This window comes from Bos javanicus, chromosome 21 (genome assembly GCF_032452875.1).
Source record: "Bos javanicus breed banteng chromosome 21, ARS-OSU_banteng_1.0, whole genome shotgun sequence".
NCBI lineage: Eukaryota > Metazoa > Chordata > Mammalia > Artiodactyla > Bovidae > Bos > Bos javanicus.
Genome location: NC_083888.1, coordinates 3,370,541 through 3,388,812, shown reverse-complemented (window position 1 = coordinate 3,388,812; position 18,272 = coordinate 3,370,541). Strand labels below are relative to the sequence as shown.

Here is an 18,272-nt window from a genome sequence, read left to right as displayed (position 1 = left end):
GGTGCCAGAAGACACAGGAGTAGTCACATGCTGTAGCATCAGTCTCGTGGATAGAAAAGACCTGGCTCTTTGGAACTGCCTTGCTTTTTTGAGACTTCTTAATATTTCAAAAGTTACTATCTCAGAGAGAGCAAGTCAGCAGTGGGAAGGCCCGCCACTGAGAAGTGAGTGGTGCAGTTCCTTCCCTCATATGTGGCTTCACTCATCTCAGTGAACTCTGGTCCTGTCATGGGCCAATGAGTCTTCTGCTCTCTGTGGCTTCAGATCATCCTGTATGGAATCTTTGTACACTAAGAACATGCCCATTGCTACGGGGGAATTACAAAATATGGTCCTTACATGTTTTTAGAGACTAAACATAGTTCCCTTAGGGGGAAAATGACATTATTCACCTAACATTATTCATAATAACTAAAGAATTCAAAACAATGACATTAAAAAAAACAAGAGAACAGATCACTTGCCCCAGAGCTTGGTAAGATGCTATATTTTGAATAAAATCATCAGCCTTTGCCTGAAACCACCATGTCCTGAGGCAGCTTTGTAACCTTGTTCTTAGCTGAGGGGGGAAGTTGCTCTGTGAAGTAATCTGTTCTCCAGAACTTCACTCAAACATTCCCTGTCTTTGCACTCAGGGCTGGATCCTATCCTTAGTAGCTTTAAGTCATTGCCTCCTTCCCCTTGTGGAGAAAGAAATGGCAACCCACTCCAGTATTCTTGCCTGGAGAATCCCATGGACGGAGGAGCGTAGCAAGCTACAGTCCATGGGGTCTCAAAGAGTCGGACACAACTGAGCGACTTCACTTTCACTTTCACTTCCTAACCCTTGCTCTAAGGCTGTATGGTAAGAATTGTTTTCTTCTCTAGTGGCCACAGATAACCGTCTTAGATTCTCCACAGATTCATTCTTCTTCCTGGAAGCTTCTCATCCAGACACTTGGTGTTTTATGATAAATTCTGGGTTTGTTTTCGTTTCTTCCAGCTTTCATGCAGGGCAACCTCTGCTTTGCCCCCACACCTCTCCATCCACCTGTGGGTCAGGTGGGATGGGAGATGCCTCCCAACTGGGGTGGGGAAGAGGTGTCAGCTCCCTAGCCTGAGGAGTGACCTGCTGCCCAAACCATGTTTTGTATTCTATTGCATTTAGATCACCCAATAGTTTTCAATTGCTTGTTTCCAACTACTTAAAGCTGTTTGAGAAAGTAAAGCAGGAAAGTGAGGAGTGAGGAGCTAAGCAGCAGAACAGCAGCCTCTCACGCTCCTGTTTCTCTTTCAGGGATTACCACCGTGCTGACCATGACAACCATCAACACGCACCTTCGGGAGACGTTGCCCAAAATCCCCTACGTCAAAGCCATTGACATGTACCTCATGGGCTGCTTTGTCTTTGTGTTTCTGGCCCTACTGGAGTATGCCTTTGTCAACTACATTTTCTTTGGAAGAGGCCCTCAAAGGCAGAAGAAGCTTGCAGAAAAGAACGCCAAGGCGAAGAATGACCGCTCGAAGGGTGACAGCAACCGGGTAGGCCACCCCGCCCCACCCCATCCCCCACAGCCCCTGCCTTTCCCAGACTCCCAGCCCTGCAGCATCATGGCCTTTCAGTAGGAGTGATGTGGGCTTGTTGACCGTAGCCTAAAATGTGGCCTCTGCAAGTCACTGAGTTTTATTGAAAAGCAAAGTTGGTGCAAAAGTTGGAGAAGCCAAAAACTTACCAGTTTCCAAATATGAAAAGAAAACGAAAGATATCAGAATGAATGAAATTCTGGCATGTGGGGCCCAAACTTGACAGGCAAAAACATTTTCCAGAATGTTGTAATTTTCCTTCAGTGGTCAAATTACAGATGTGATAGCCAGCATGGCACTGTTTTTCACATGGCATGGACAGTGCTCTCTCTCATCTGCCCTGGTTCAAGGTCTCTAGTGAGGGCAGGAGCTGTGTGCTGTCCCAGGGCTCTCATGGATCTACCCTGGCCAGGCCCTGCTGGCTGTGTTCTGCAAAATGCCACGCAGGCAGCCATAAGCAACAGTGGCCAAGCTGGGAGCTGCTCTAGACCCATGGGCTCTGAACCCGGAAGTTCAGTTTAGTTGCTCAGTAATGTCCAACTCTTTGTGACCCTGTGGACTGCAGCATGACAGAGTTCCTGTCCATCACCAACACCCAGAGCTTGCTAAAACTCATGTCCATTGAGTCAGTGATGCCATCCATTATCTCACCATCTATCATCCCCTTCTCCACCTACCTTCAATCCCTCCCAGCATCAGGGTCTTTTCCAGTGAGTCAGCTCTTCTCATCAGGTTGGCCAAAGTGTTGAAGTTTCAACATCAGTCCTTCTAATGAATATCAGGACTGATTTCCATTAGGATAGACTGGTTGGATCTCCTTGCAGTCCAAGGGACTCTCAAGAGTCTTCTCCAACACTGCAGTTCAAAAGCATCAATTCTTTGGTGCTCAGCCTTCCTTATAGTCCAATTTTCACATCCATACATGACTACTGGAAAAAACATAGCTTTGACTAGATGGACTTTTGTCAGCAAAGTAATGTCTCTGCTTTTTAATATTCTGTCTAGGTTGGTCATAGCTTTTCTTCCAAGGAGCAAGCATCTTTTAATGTCATGGCTGCAGTCACAATCCACAGTGATTTAGGAGCCCCAAAAAATAAAATCTCTCACTGTTTCCATTGTTTCCCCGTCTGTTTGCCATAAGTGATGGGACCAGATGCCATGATCTTAGTTTTCTGAATGTTGAGTTTTAAGCCAGCTTTTTCACTCTTCTCTATCACTTTCATCATAAGGCTCTTTAGTTCTTTGCTTTCTGCCATATAAGGGTGGTGTCATCTGCATATCTAAAGGTATTGATATTTCTCCTGGCAGTTTTGATTCCAGCTTATGCTTCATCCAGCCCAGCATTTCACGTGATGTACTCTGCATATAAGTTAAATAAGCAGGGTTACAATCTACAGCCTTGACATACTCTTTTCCCAATTTTGAATCAGTCTGTTGTTCCATGTCCAGTTCTAACTGTTGCTTCTTGACCTACCTAAAGATTTCTCAGGAGGCAGGAAAGGTGGTCTGGTATTCCCCTCTCTTGAAGGATTTCCCATAGTTTGTTGTGATCCACACAGTGGATCACAAAAGCTAAAAAGGCTTTAGCATAGTCAGTAAAGCAGAAATAGATGTTTTTCTGGAACTCTCTTGCTTTTCAATGATCCATCAGAGGTTAGCATTTTGATCTCTGGTTCCTCTGCCTTTTCTAAATCCAGCTTGAACATCTGGAAGTTCTCCATTCATGTACTATTGAAAGCCTAGCTTGGAGAATTTTGAGCATTACTTTACTAGCGTGTGAGATGAGTGCAATTGTGCAGTAGTTTGAGCATTCTTTGACATTGCCTTTCTTTGGGATTGGAATGAAAACTGACCTTTTTCAGCCCTGTGGCCACTGCTGAGTTTTCTAAATTTGCTGGTATATTGAGTGTAGCACTTTCACAGCATCATCTTTTAGGATTTGAAATAGCTCAACTTGAATTCTATCACCTCCACTAGCTTTGTTCGTAGTGATGCTTCCTAAGGCCCACTTGACTTCGCATTCCATGATGTCTGGCTCTAGGTGAGTGATCACACCATCATGATTATCTGGGTCTTGAAGATATTTTTTGTACAGTTCTTCTGTGTATTCTTGGCACCTCTTCTTAATATCTTCTGCTTCTGTTACATCCATACCATTTCTGTTCTTTACTGTGCCCATATTTGCATGAAATGTTCCCTTGGTATCTCTAATTTTCTTGAAGAGATCTCTAGCCTTTCCCATTCTAACGTTTTCCTCTATTCCTTTGCACTGATCACTGAGGAAGGCTTTCTTATCTCTCCTTGCTATTCTTTGGAACTGTGCATTCAAATGGGTGTATTTTTCCTTTTCTCCTTTGCCTTTCACTTCATTTCTTTTCTCAGCTATTTGTAAGGCCTCCTCAGACAGCCATTTTGCCTTTTTGCATTTCTTTTTCTTGGTAATTGTCTTGATCACTGTACAATGTCACGAACTTCCATCCATAGTTCTTCAGGCACTCTGTCTATCATATCTAATCCTGAATCTGTTTGTCACTTCCACTGTGTGATCATAAGGGACATGGTTTAGGTCACACCTGGATGCAGAAAAAGGGCACCAAGCAGTTTCTTCCACAAGCCGCCTCATCTCACTCATATATTTCCAATTACAAACTTTGCAATTAGATGTCATTTCCATTTATTAATAAAAACCATATGTCCTTGCAATTATAAACACTGTTTTAGTGAAAGCACACTGTTGTCTCTGTATAAAATTTTGTCTTTATCTTTTACCTGTTGCATCACTTTAAGTCTTGAAAAATGCACCTCCACCGATGGACATATTGGGCTTGTTCCTATATTTCTTTACTTTTAAATGCTTCTTATTAAATTCACTTATTCTCAGGTTTATGAGGTTTCCTTGTTCTTTCTGGTGCTCTTAGTGCGTCACTGACCCAAACCTCTCGCAGGGGTGTGGCAGCTCCCTGGAGGAGTGTGGTGCCCGTGGCCTTCCAGTGGTCAGAATAGGTCCCTGGGTGTTCATGAATGAGTGAAGGCGGTTAAATGACTGTAAATGGCTCCTGTCCTTTCAGTGGCACATTAAGTTGGTCGGAGGAACCAGGATTTGTGAATAAAATCAAGGTTTTGCAGGCAGCATGCCCTTGAATCTCTTACTGGAATGTGTACTTAGCGCCATGCTGGTGTGTTTCCAAATTAGTCCACATCCTCCTGTGCACACACAGTGTGCTTTGGTCACACCGTTTCCAAGGAAACAAGAATTCATCGCTTTATTATTGTTTCCATTACACAGACACACAGACACATACAATGCTGTTTTTCCAAATTCCCTCATAATTTAAACAGGCTTAGATTTCTTCTAAATGATGCCCTTTACAAAGGTTAAATTGTTGTGCTACAGAAATATCTTTTTGAGTGAAGCTTAAATTTTAAAACAGAAACAAAACCCCCCAAATCTTTAAATCCACAGTCAAAATTAAGCAGAATGTAGAACTAATATATTATAAATCAGATGCAGAAGAAAATTCATGAGTCCATTTTTATTGTTTGTTTTCCTGAAAACTTGTTTCAATTTCTCAGCAGTTTTCTTAGAGCCTTTATATGTTCATATTTTTTTAAAATCTGTAATTATAGATATCAGTTCTTACAGTTTAAAATCAGCATACAAATGCATGTTTTAAATGCATATTTGATACTGTTAAAGGTAAACATTAAAAATTTTGCTGACTAGATGGCCAGCCTGAAAACATGTTCAATACTGCTAATTATTAGAGAAACACAGATAAAAAATACAATGAGGTATCACCTTATACCAGTCAGGATGGCCATCATTAAAAAAAAAAATCTATAAACAATAAATGCTGGAGAGGGTGCGAAGAAAAGGGAACCCTCCTACACTCTTGGTGGGAATGTAAATTGGTACAGCCCCTGTGGCAAACAGTATAAAGGTTTGTTAAGAAACCAGAAATAGAGTTGCCATGTGATCCTGCAATCCCACACCTGTGCATATATCCAGAATAGATGAAAACTCTAATTTGCAAAGATACATGCACCCAAGTGTTCATAGCAGCACTGTTCACAATAGCCAAGACATGGAAACAGCCCAAGTGCCCGTTAACAGATTAATGGATAAAGATGTGGTACATGTATACAGTGCAGTATTTCTCAGCCATAAAAATGATCGGAATAATGCCATTTGCAGCAACATGGATGGACCCAGAGAGTATTACACTAAGTGAAGTAAATCAGACAAAGACAAATATCATGGGATACCGCTTATATGTGGAATCTTTAAAAAATGATAAAATTATCTTATTTCCAGAAATAAACTCACAGACATAGAAAATAAACTTATGGGTCCCAAAGGGGAAAAAGAGGGGAGGGATAAATTGGGAATTTGGGATTAACATACATACACTGATATATATATTCCAGGCAAGAGTACTGGAGTGGGTTGTCATTGCCTTTTCCATATATATATATATATATATATATAATAGATAAACAACCAGAATCCTATATAGCACAGGGAACTATATTCAATATCTTATAATAATGTATAATGGAAAAGAGTGTATTTATTGAATATATGTGTGTGTGGTGTGTAAAGAGTGACAGAGAACTTAATCACTTTGTTATGTACCTGAAACATTATAAATCAACTATACTTATAAAATGTTGCTGACCACACCTAAGAATTTAGTGATATTTTTAAAGTAGAAATGCATCTCCCCAAATTTCATATCACATGATCTGGATGAATGAAAAGAAAGTGAGTAGAGAATCACAAATTTCAGGCAAAACAGAAATGGAGCTATGTACAGGCCAACAGCTTCAAGATCAGATCAGATCAGATCAGTCACTCAGTCGTGTCCGACTCTTTGCGACCCCATGAATCACAGCACACCAGGCCTCCCTGTCCATCACCAACTCCCGGAGTTCATTCAGACTCACGTCCATCAAGTCAGTGATGCCATCCAGCCATCTCATCCTCTGTCGTCCCCTTCTCCTCCTGCCCCCAATCCCTCCCAGCATCAGAGTCTTTTCCAATGAGTCAACTCTTCACATGAGGTGGCCAAAGTACTGGAGTTTCAGCTTTAGCATCATTCCTTCCAAAGAAATCCCAGGGCTGATCTCCTTCAGAATGGACTGGTTGGATCTCCTTGCAGTCCAAGGGACTCTCAAGAGTCTTCTCCAACACCACAGTTCAAAAGCATCAATTCTTCGGCGCTCAGCCTTCTTCACAGTCCAGCTCTCACATCCATACATGACCACAGGAAAAACCATAGCCTTGACTAGACGAACCTTTGTTGGCAAAGTAATGTCTCTGCTTTTGAATATGCTGTCTAGGTTGGTCATAACTTTCCTTCCAAAGAGTAAGCGTCTTTTAATTTCATGGCTGCAGTCACCATCTGCAGTGATTTTGGAGCCCAGAAAAATAAACTCTGACACTGTTTCCACTGTTTCCCCATCTATTTCCCATGAAGTGATGGGACCGATGCCATGATCTTCGTTCTCTGAATGTTGAGCTTTAAGCCAACTTTTTCACTCTCCACTTTCACTTTCATCAAGAGGCTTTTGAGTTCCTCTTCACTTTCTGCCATAAGAGTGGTGTCATCTGCATATCTGATGTTATTGATATTTCTCCCGGCAATCTTGATTCCAGCTTGTGTTTCTTCCAGTCTAGTGTTTCTCATGATGTACTCTGCATATAAGTTAAATAAGCAGGGTGACAATATACAGCCTTGGCGAACTCCTTTTCCTATTTGGAACCAGTCTGTTGTTCCATGTCCAGTTCTAACTGTTGCTTCCTGACCTGCATACAAATTTCTCAAGAGGCAGATCAGGTGGTCTGGTATTTCCATCTCTTGAAGAATTTTCCACAGTATCAAGAGTCCTTTCTAATTATTGTATGTAATTAATTATATACAATTAATGAATGTAATTATTCATTCACTCATTCATTTTCAGTGATATCTCTTGGGATTGTTTATCGGTCTGACCAGCAGTGTCCTCAGATGGCACCTCTGTCATACCTGGGAACCAAGCGGCTCAGGGGCTGCGACTGTCCTTGGGCTGATAGACACTGGGTGACACCAAGGACGTGCACCATCATTGTCTTTCCTTGTGTCCTGTAAGAGATCTCAGAGCAGTGTCTGCAGGGGCTCTGCAGGCCACCAACTTGCCTATGATGCTATTGAACTTAATGTCAGACCATGAGTGTAGATTTCCCTTATATTAACTTAGTGGCAGTGTTCACATAGTCACTTAGTTTCTCCTGAGACCAGTGGTGCAATGGAAATTCTGACCTTATTTATTTGTGCTTCTGTTTGTTCCTGGGTTGTTTCTATAACTAAGAACCAACCATCTTCAGTTGTAATGCATGTGTTAATAGTTACAAGCCTTATGATATTTTTCACGTTGATCAAGTGGTATTTGAATTTCATGAAGTGGCAGAAAGTCTTGCCAAGGAATCAGGGCTTCAGGCTTGACACCATTCCTCTTACTAAAGAGCAACATTTTGTTCCTCACATGACAAATAGTTCCTCATTTTCCTAAAACTAGAGTATTTTACTTATTTTGAAGCTTTAAGTAGAGAATAAGATATTAACAGTGTGCCAATCTGATGACAGATTCTTGGAAGAAACTGAAAATCCCTCTAGGATACATTCCACAGGAGATGTTTTTCATTTCTGAATGTTTCTGGGTTATAGAGCAAGAAGAAAAAACTACATTGAAATCTAATTATAGTAGATATAAGACAAATTTTCAAAATAAGTGGTATTCATGAAATGCTTTAGAAATTATGAGTCATCACTATCATTCTATACAGAGCATTTTCACAATCCCATCTGTTTTAAAATTTAAATTCTAAATGATAGGAAAAGATTAGCATCTCTTCTAGAAATATTTTTTTAAATGTTTGGTTTCTGAGATTCAATGAATTTTAGTAACCTTTTAATTCTTGCATAAAAAACATACCTTCTAGTTGTTTTGATGTAAATTTTCTACACACTGGTTCATGTTTAAATAAAATCTATGCAAAGGTAAAACTGTGTCAAAAACAGCCAAATTAATTTACTCTGCTGCTACTGCTGCTGCTAAGTCGCTTCAGTCGTGTCCGACTCTGTGCGACCCCATAGATGGCAGCCACCAGGCTCCCCCATCCCTGGGATTCTCCAGGCAAGAACACTGGAGTGGGTTGCCATTTCCTTCTCCAATGCATGAAAGTGAAAAGTGAAAGTGAAGTTGCTCAGTTGTGTCCGACTCTTTGCGACCCCATAGACTGCAGCCCACCAGGCTCCTCTGTCCATGGGATTTTCCAGGCAAAAGTACTGGAGTGGGGTGCCATTGCCTTCTCTGGATTTACTCTGAGGTCTTACTAATTCCATATCTATTACATATATATATTCAAGTTCCTTTCAACATAATGGAACAATAATGTAGCTGTTCACTCACTCTGAAATGGAGTGACGCAGTTATTATTAGTTCTCCCACGGCTTCAAGGCAGCCACAGGTATCAGAGCACCCAGGCACCCCAACTTTGTAAATGTTGATGACCTTGAGTTCGGCTTCTCTCAGAGTGGGTTTCCTTCACTGGAATCCAAGGGTGCAGACCTAGACTCGCCTTTCTGAAGTTCTTTCCCAACTGCACAAAACTGGCCAAAGGGAGGAGGGAAGACAGAATTCATACAGATTTGTCATTAAGTCTTGAAAAATCAATTCAACATCCAGTTGACCTTACTTTTTGTGTTTTTTCACTCTCCCTTTGGGCTTCCTGGAATCACCATATATCTTACTATCTCTTTGCCTTTCTCTTATCTCAGAATCCCTCTTCTTCGTCCACATCTTACCCTCCTTCAAAACTTAAGCCAGATGTTCTTCTCTATGATGTTATCCTGATTTTGTCTACCGTTTTTTCCCATCATGCCTCTGTCATTCTCCACTCCATGCAGGTGGTCTTGTCCCTGCTCTTCCAACCTCCAGGGCATATGCTCTATGCTCAGGAGATGGCAGGCCACATTTCACTGGGCCTTCTGACCTAGATGCCATCCCATTCTTTGCATCTACCAAAGTTTGTGCCAGAGCTGGATGTGGTAAGTGCCCAGGGAATGTGTGTCCATAAATGAGTGATATTTGTCATCAGTTTGGTACCACTGAACCCACGTGTTTTCTCATTCTCCTAGAGTCAGAGGAAGGGAGAACCATTCATAAGCATACCTGTTTTTAAAAAATTAAAACTACATTTAAAAAATTTGTATTGAAGTATAGCTGATTTACAATATTGTGTAAGTTTTCGAAATACAGGATAGTGATTTAGCTTTACGTACATGTATACATATTTTTTTCCAGGTTCTTTTCCTTGATAGGTTATTACTTTACAATACTATGTATAAAATAGATGTGTGTTCAGTGACTCAGTTTTGTCCAGCTCTTTGTGACCCTATAGACCAGGCTCCTTTGTCTACGGGATTCTCCAGGCAAAAATATGGAGTGGGCTGCCATGCCCTCCTCTAGTAAAACAGATAAACATATTTTTAAAGCCAGGTGAAAATCTGAGTCATTAGAACCACCAAAGTCCATCCTGATAAATGTATCACAAAATACTTTCTTCTTTAAGAAAAGATTTTTCTTTAATTGGTATTTTGTTCTACAAAAGCATCATAATCCCAAAATTTTGATAAAAGGAGCTTTGCATATGGCATTTTTAGTAACTAGAAAGAGATGGCATTGTAGGCCTTATTTTAAAATGTGCTTTAAGAGTAATAAATATGCAATGTCTTCTAAACTGCATTTGCTGATTATTTGAAGCTCTTCTCCTTGAGACAAGGACCTTCTCTTACTCCTCTGTGCCTCTGGGTAAAGCCCAGTTCATCTGACCCATCACACTCACCTCTGTGTTGCCTTAAGAGCCAACTGCCCACAGCTTCTGAAGCAGGTCCAGATCACCCCCTTCTTAGAGAGGGTGCACACCCACAGCTCCTGGGTGGTCTCTGTGGAGGACGTGCTATTGCCCAGTCCCTTGCTGGTCTTTCCTTTGCTGTCTCCTCCTGTTTCAGCCATATTTTTATTTACCTGTCAGGCTGCTCCTTCCCACATGACTGAGCTCCAAACCACCAGACACTTCATTGATCCCCAAAATGGGAAAATTGACTTTTTTGTTATAAGGATTTTACTGAGAAATGATGAAAAGAACAGATATGGAACACAGGTTCTTACAAAGGTCTATTATTCCCAGTACTTTTGAGGTTCAAGCACCATTAAAATTTTTCCCTCGACTGAATTAAAAAAAAAAAAGAAAGAAAATAGAACTATTGCTCTTCTTTCACTCTGTTCCTTCCCCAAGAACAGGTCTTCATAAAAAGCCTTCTCCCTAGTGCACATGGTGTGATTGTGGTCTGTTGTGGTCTGTTTGTGTCTCCCAGCACCGCCAGATTGACTGCTTCCACTTCCAGGGGACAGTAGACGCTGGGGGATATTGAACCCAGCCAGGCTAATGTGGGCCGGCTGCTGTGCCCTGAGTCCACGTTGTGATTGTTTCTCCAGGGAGCTTAGGAAGGGCCAGGTGGGAGCAGGGTGATGAGTAACTTCTCCACTCCCTTCCCACCTTCTTAACTGCCGAGATGCAGAAGGGACCAGGCGGTGGTGAGACATCGCTGAGCGTCCAGCGTCACCTAGAGGACATGCAGGAATGGGTTGCAGTAGCTGGCGGGGAGCAGTTACTCACTACCTCCTGGCATTTCTCTCCCAGACTGCCCTCAAAAAGCAGAGGCCAGTGCAGTGCACACCAGCTAGGGTCTGTCTCTTCACTTTCTCCCTTCAAACCCATCTTCTATTCTTTACTCTGCTGCTTCAGTTGGGTTTCAGAAATATGTCACTTTTATTTCTCACTACCTAAAGGGTAAAGGGGAAATTCTTTTAATAGCTCGACTCTGATCTGCTTCCCATTTATCAGGTGTTCTTTCTTGTAATGATAAGGTGATAAGCAGATGAGGATGACAGGGATGAGAATGACAGTCACGTCCTCTCTCTCCCCTGAGTGTGGGCCAGGAGTTGAGTGTGTGCATCTGTTCTCTCCAGGACTTCAGTCCCACTCAACTAGTTTGCCCCTTTCAAAACATTTCAGCCACCCTTCAAGGCTGTGCCTTGGTGTTTCTCTGGCTCTTTGCCTGAGAAATTTGTACTCATTCTTTAAGACCCAGTTCAAATTCATCTCCCCTCTGAAATCTTCCCTCTTCTCTCCTGTACTAGTTTTGATTGTTGCCATAACAATTTACCACAAACATAACATTTAAAACAACACCCAAATATTATCTCATAGTTGGTTCGGTCAGAAGTCTGAGTACAGTAGGGCTCAGCTCATTGGATATCATGGTTCCTTGTGGTTGTAGGACTGAGGTGGTCTTGCTGGCTGTGGGCCAGGGCCTGTCTTTGCTCCTTGAAGCTGCCCCCTTTCTTTCCAGGCCTTTCCTGTAGTTCTCTCAATCAAGGGCAAATCTACTCTTTATGCTTCCAATTCCTCTGGCTTTCAATTTCTGCCATGTCCTGGCTTTCTCTTCTGCTTCAAGTTGGAGAAAATTATCTGCTTTTAAGGTCTCATATGATTAGATTGGGCACACCTGGATAATTCAGGCTATATCCTCTCTCTGTTTGCAAAGTGCCTTTTGCATAATTTTTTCAAATGGCTGCGGAGAAAGGGGTGACATCCTAATGACTATGTCTCTCCTTCCCCAAGCATAATTGGATGGTAGGGCTTCCCTGATAGCTCAGTTAGTAAAGAATCTGCTCACAATGCAGGAGACCTGTGTTCATTCCCTATGTTGGGAAGATCCCCTGGAGAAAGGAAAGGCTACCCACTCCAGTATTCTGGCTTGGAGAACTCCATGGATTTATTTATCATTTGGGGCTTCCCTGATAGCTCAGTTGGTAAAGAATCCACCTGCAATGCAGGACACCTTGGTTCGATTCCTGGGTCGGGAGGATCTGCTGGAGAAGGGATAGGCTACTCATTCCAGTGGTCTTGGGCTTCCCATGTGGCTCAGCTGGTAAAGAATCTGCCTGCAATGCAGGAGACCTGGGTTCGATCCTTGGGTTGGGAAGATCCCCTGGAGAAGGGAAAGGCTACCCACTCCAGTATTCTGGCCTGGAGAATTCCATGGACTGTATAGTACATGGGGTCACAAAGAGTCCGATGTGACTGAGCAACTTGCACTTTCACCAAAACCATGATGAAGGTATCTTTGATTCTTTGTTGGTGCCTCTGTGCCAGGGTCTGATGGCCACTGGATGTTGATCACCCTTCCTGCGTCTGGGTCACTTCGGGGTTTGGGGCCATCCTGCCTGCACTCCTGTACAAGCCCCTACTCTTAGTGCTGGGCTTCTTCTCTCCCCTCCTCACCTCCTGAACTTCTCCCTTAAGGCCTAGCCTCAGACATGGTCCCTGAAAGTTTTGTGGCAGACCAACAAATAAAACGGACCAGTGGTATCATCGTGAAAGGTCTGAAGCTATATTTAGCACAAAATAAAATGTTTTTTTTAAGTTTGGCTCCAATGTGAGAAGGGACTCTAGCCTGTCTTAAATATAGCAGTTAAAAAGGATGTCTTCTGCCAGGACCAGGATTGAGTGAGGAGATCCACCAAAGTCATCAGGAGTGTCCATTCATCACAGTACTCACTTGTATCTTCATGGTGATTTGGGTATTTTTGTTATCATCAAAAAAGGGGACCAATTGAATTCCAAAGAATAGGAGAGTATAGAAGTTTCTAACTTGCAGTTAAGCTCACAAAATGACACTTTACACTAAAACAAAATGCTGGGCTTGCTCGATGTGCAGTTTCTCATAGTATATGTGACCTGATAGAATGACACGAGTCTGTCCTGTCCCATGTGGAAGTTAGGTTTATTGACATGCTACGCTAGCTAGCTAAGCATGTGTATTTCCTTCCAATCAGGTGGATGCTCACGGAAATATTCTGTTAACATCGCTGGAGGTTCACAATGAGATGAACGAGGTTGCCGGCGGCGTTGGTGATACCCGGAATTCAGCAAGATCCTTTGACAACTCAGGAATCCAGTACAGGAAGCAGAGCATGCCTCGGGAAGGGCACGGGCGACACATGGACAGAAGCGTCCCGCACAAGAAGACCCATCTACGGAGGAGGTCTTCACAGCTCAAAATTAAAATCCCTGATCTAACCGACGTGAATGCCATAGACAGATGGTCCCGGATCGTGTTTCCATTCACTTTTTCTCTTTTCAACTTAGTTTATTGGCTGTACTATGTTAACTGAGTGACTGTACTTGATTTTTCAAAGACTTCATTTAACACTGAGTGAAATATTACTCTGCCTGTCAAGTTTTTATACCTGTACACACACACACAGACACACACACGCAGATACACACATATATACATACGCAATTGTATATATATGTGAACTTTCTCAGCATATATATAAAATACACGTGTATATGAGGATGTATGTGTATATGTTTATACACACAGGTGTGAGTACCCATGTGTATGTCAGACAAATACACATACATATATACATTTTGCAGCTATGGACAATTCAATCACAGGACGCATATTAAAGAAAGTCATAGTTTTTTTCTTTTTTAATTGAAAGGGACAAGCATTGTCTAAATATTATGCCTTGAGAATGAGGGCGCGAAACACAATATCATCCCAAAATGTGTCTTTTATTATCATAAGATAGATGTTTTAGTTTAAAAATCAGGAAGAAACTTCTTCAAAAACTCATTCAGTGGTATTGCTAGTTTAAAACGAGTCACACTTCATACCCACTCTTTCAGTTTATTAAGCAAAGGCTTTTTGGCTTTCTTGGCGATGGGGTTTGCTTTCGTGGGGCAGACTTTTTCTGTACTGGTTCCGTGGGTGCAGTGAGCCTCTGGTGCGTGCTCACCTGTTTCCTAAACATAGGCAGAGCCCACGCTGATGTCTGCATGTCCATCTTTGGAAAGCCCATCGGGGATGGATGGCATTTCATTGTAAGTACTCTGCTGTCCAGTGTATTTCTTTGCTCACTTGGAGTAGATCAGCTTACCCATCTTGTGGGACACGGTGGCACATTTTGGCAACGTTGAGTTGACATTTCAATCACTGAACACGTGCTCCACATCTCTTATGGATTGCTAGGCCTGGCATCTAATGGAAAGCTTAGACGTCTCAGGTTATTTGTTACTCTAAGGTAAAACCACCTAGGATGATTTTCCCCCTTGTTTTTAAGTTATCAATCACTCTTATAACATTGTATGTTAATATCAAATACATTTGCATAATATGCATATATATATGTATATTTTCCAAGATTTTGTTTATGCTTGCTATCATGGCAGCATGCGATGTCATATTTTTCTTTCTGTAATGTAACTACTTTCTGTTCTCTAGAATTAACACTGAAGTGAAAACACTTCTTTTCAGTTTCAGAAACCAAGAAACATCCTCATGCTTTTATTTCTGTATCTGACATGTTTCACAAGCACATCCAACTACTCCTAGTGCAACTAGGATGCTGCAGGAACACGACAAGTCCACACCACGCATCACCCAGGGACCCATGACCGTTCTCTTGAGGCAAAGGAGAGCAACCTGACAACAAACACAGTCACTTTTGGTTCCTTCCAGCCCACAGCCTCATCAGTATTTGGACTTTTTAAAGCTCGTAGAAACAAGACAAGGTGCACCGGTTTCATAGGTGCAACCTTAACTTACTATTTAGATGAGATCTTTCTAAAGAAAAAAAAAAAAGAGATGATATATTTTTTGTAAACAATATTTCTATCACAGGCATCCATAAACTGAAATGACTACAGTTGTGCAAACAGATGTCACAGTGAAGTTAAGCATTTGGAGAAACAAAAAAGCAAACTATTCAGGAAAGAACTGCTAAATTGATACTTTATCCCAAAATGCCACATATGCCTCACCCTCTCTGTTCTATCCAAAACCAGTGACCAGAGCCTTGCCCGGTATTCGCAGAGTTGGCCTCAGTTTCCCCACAGACTGGGGCTCCATCCCCCCTGTGGGGGTTTGTGCCATAGGCCATCCCCGGGAGCTGACCACTACTTGATTTTCTTTGGCGGCTGATGACCTTTAATCTGTCATGTCTGTAGCAGGTCAAACCCACCACAAAGTCTCACGCTAGAAGCAGTGACCAGTTATATACCCTTTCTTCCCTTTCATTCTTATCTTTTTCTTCAGTATCTTCTTCCAACCACTGCTCTCTGGTTTTACTTTTATCTGGAGACAAGTGTTTTCTTGTTCTTGGCTTTTTTCTGACAATTTTTTCTTGGATAATAATGGGGGATCCTAAAAGTTAAACAGATTGGGAAAAAACCTTGTAAGTGACCTTATCATTGTTAACATGTTAAAGAGAAAAAAAAAAAAAAAGGACATTGTGTAGACCTTATCCCTTTCAATACTTCAGGTATCTTTTTCTGTATCAGTGATTCAAGGAGTGAGGTCCACATGCAGAAGAGGGACCCTAAAATACGCATGAATATGGACAAAAGTGTCAGCGATTGATTTTAATGTCCAGTTTATATATTCAGAACTGTGACATTAATTCTATCTGGGAGAAAAGTGATTCAAAACATTTTCGATGCATAGTTGAGGTACCCAACTGTCAAAGGCAGAGACTCCATGGGGCTCAGAAGAACAGCAGTCTATGTCCCAAGGTTTTCTGGATATAAATTTGCATGGTATAGTCATAATAGCTTTTGAGCTTTTTATATGCATTTGGCACCAAGACTGGGATCCACAACTTTGTAGACACTGCAATGATGTTAAACATAATAGCTATACTATAAATAGTGTTTGTAACTACACATACACACACACAAACACACACACATACATACATATATTCTGTAAAAAAAAAAAAAAACTTTTTGAGATCCTTGGGTATGTGTTTGCTTTACTTCATTTTAGAAGAAAATTACTCTTCTAATAAAATTATTTTATAGCTTCTCCATTTTTAAAAGTTGTGAGAAATATTAAGGAGCAGAACTGTGTGCCGCAGGAGAGTCGAGGTTGGTTCTCTGTTCTGTTACAGCGTCCTTTGATTACTGCACAGTAGTTCCTGGAGCCAGTGAGCGCGGTGTGTGGGGGAATCTGAACCCGGACCCTTGACGTAACGTGAGGTGGTTGTTGCCCTCATCCAGACCTCTTGAGTAAGGAGAGAAAAGTTGAAATTGGACTCTAATGATATCTCTTTCTCACAACTGAACATAATAAAAGGTTAATTTTCTAAGTAGTCCTGTCTTTCCAAAAATGCTTCACAGGGGCTCAAAGGTTATAGGAGAATCTTGTTATGAGTTTGTTATTGCCCGTATTTGAATATACTTGAGACAGTTCCAGAGCCCTACTACATAAAATTCCTACAGAGAAAGATGGATATGACCAAGGAATCTTTACAACACGTGTTGTTCTTGTCTACTGGCCCCAGGACTGTGGAGGGGTTTTGTTGTCTATATCGTGACCCACTTGTTTCCCTCTAAGTGACCTTGGTGTATGTCATGATAGTGTTCTGTCCCATGTATATATGCAGTTCCTAATGCCAGCACTCAGAACTTCGGACACGTTCAGTCATTGACATCACCACTTCTCCCCGCCCAGCTTCGGAATTAACTTTTTCACCAAGGAGATCGTCCTCTCAGAGGTGATAGCAGGACCTGGGGACTGGCTTTAAGGGGACAGGCCCACTGCAGCTGTAGGTGTTCGTTATCAGCATCTCGTAGAGAATCCCATTGGTGTTTTTCCCACAATGGTGTCTTCTAAAAAAAAAAAAAAAGGATGTGTCCAACTTTGAATCTCCTGGCTTGGAATCCCATAATTCTTACTTTAGCTCTTCACCTGAAAACCAGTTACTATTTCTGATCATTTTAATGTAAACAAAACTGAACAGTGAAGTATTTTGTTACTTGTGGAATAGATTCCGGCTCTCATTTCACGTGAGCTGTGGGTCAGGGGAATTATGGGGCAAAGAACTGCCTAGGTGGATTAAATTTTCCCAGGACACAACTAGTGTGCCTTGGATTGATTATTACCTCTTCTACTGCATTGAAAGGTGCCATGTTTTCCTGAAATTCCCAACACCTGGGTAAACAGTGACCTCCCGGAGAGTGACTCATTTACCATGTCTCTCCCTAGGGTGAGCACCAGAAACAATTTTGTCATTCTTGTCTCTTATTTCCACTTCACGAGTCAGTGAGTGTGTTCAAGGTAAGTACAGGATTATTCTAGTAGGAATAGGCAATTGCTGTCATGATCAATTCCCACGTTTACTTCATTTCATTGTAAAGATCACTTAAAATCCAATTTTGCTTAAGCACATTGTTGTAATTTTGGGGGTATTATTTGACATAAAAAAACAGCAGAATTGAGTGATAGATATAATATGAAATTTGTTGATGAATGACTTCAAATTTATTAAAAAAGGACTAACTGACTTCAATATGAAGGCTGATTTTTTTTTTCTTCCTTGTCTGTCTATTGTTGAAATAATGTCGTTATTTTAATTCTAGGTATTTTCAGTTGACATGCCCATTTCGGTTATGCTGAAAGTAAGAATAAGTTCAAATCTGACTATGTATGAGACCAGCTGAAGCATGTGACATTTTTTTAAAAATCACAATTTATTTTGAATGTCAAAAGAAAACCAGACACACACAGATCCACGTTGTTCCTGTA

General features: G+C 41.5%; 1 protein-coding gene across 2 annotated transcripts in view; it reads left to right on the top strand.

Moving 5' to 3' along the window:
- GABRB3 (gamma-aminobutyric acid type A receptor subunit beta3) overlaps positions 1 to 18,036 on the top strand; it is a 285,246-nt gene extending 267,210 nt beyond the window's left edge. For both annotated transcript variants that reach the window (XM_061394206.1, XM_061394205.1), the window contains exons 8-9: positions 1,277 to 1,521; positions 13,510 to 18,036. In XM_061394206.1, coding sequence (XP_061250190.1) covers positions 1,277 to 1,521; positions 13,510 to 13,848 — 584 coding nt within the window. In that variant the 3' untranslated portion in view covers positions 13,849 to 18,036. The remainder of the gene's footprint in view (positions 1 to 1,276; positions 1,522 to 13,509) is intronic.
- Positions 18,037 to 18,272: the final 236 nt, after the last annotated feature.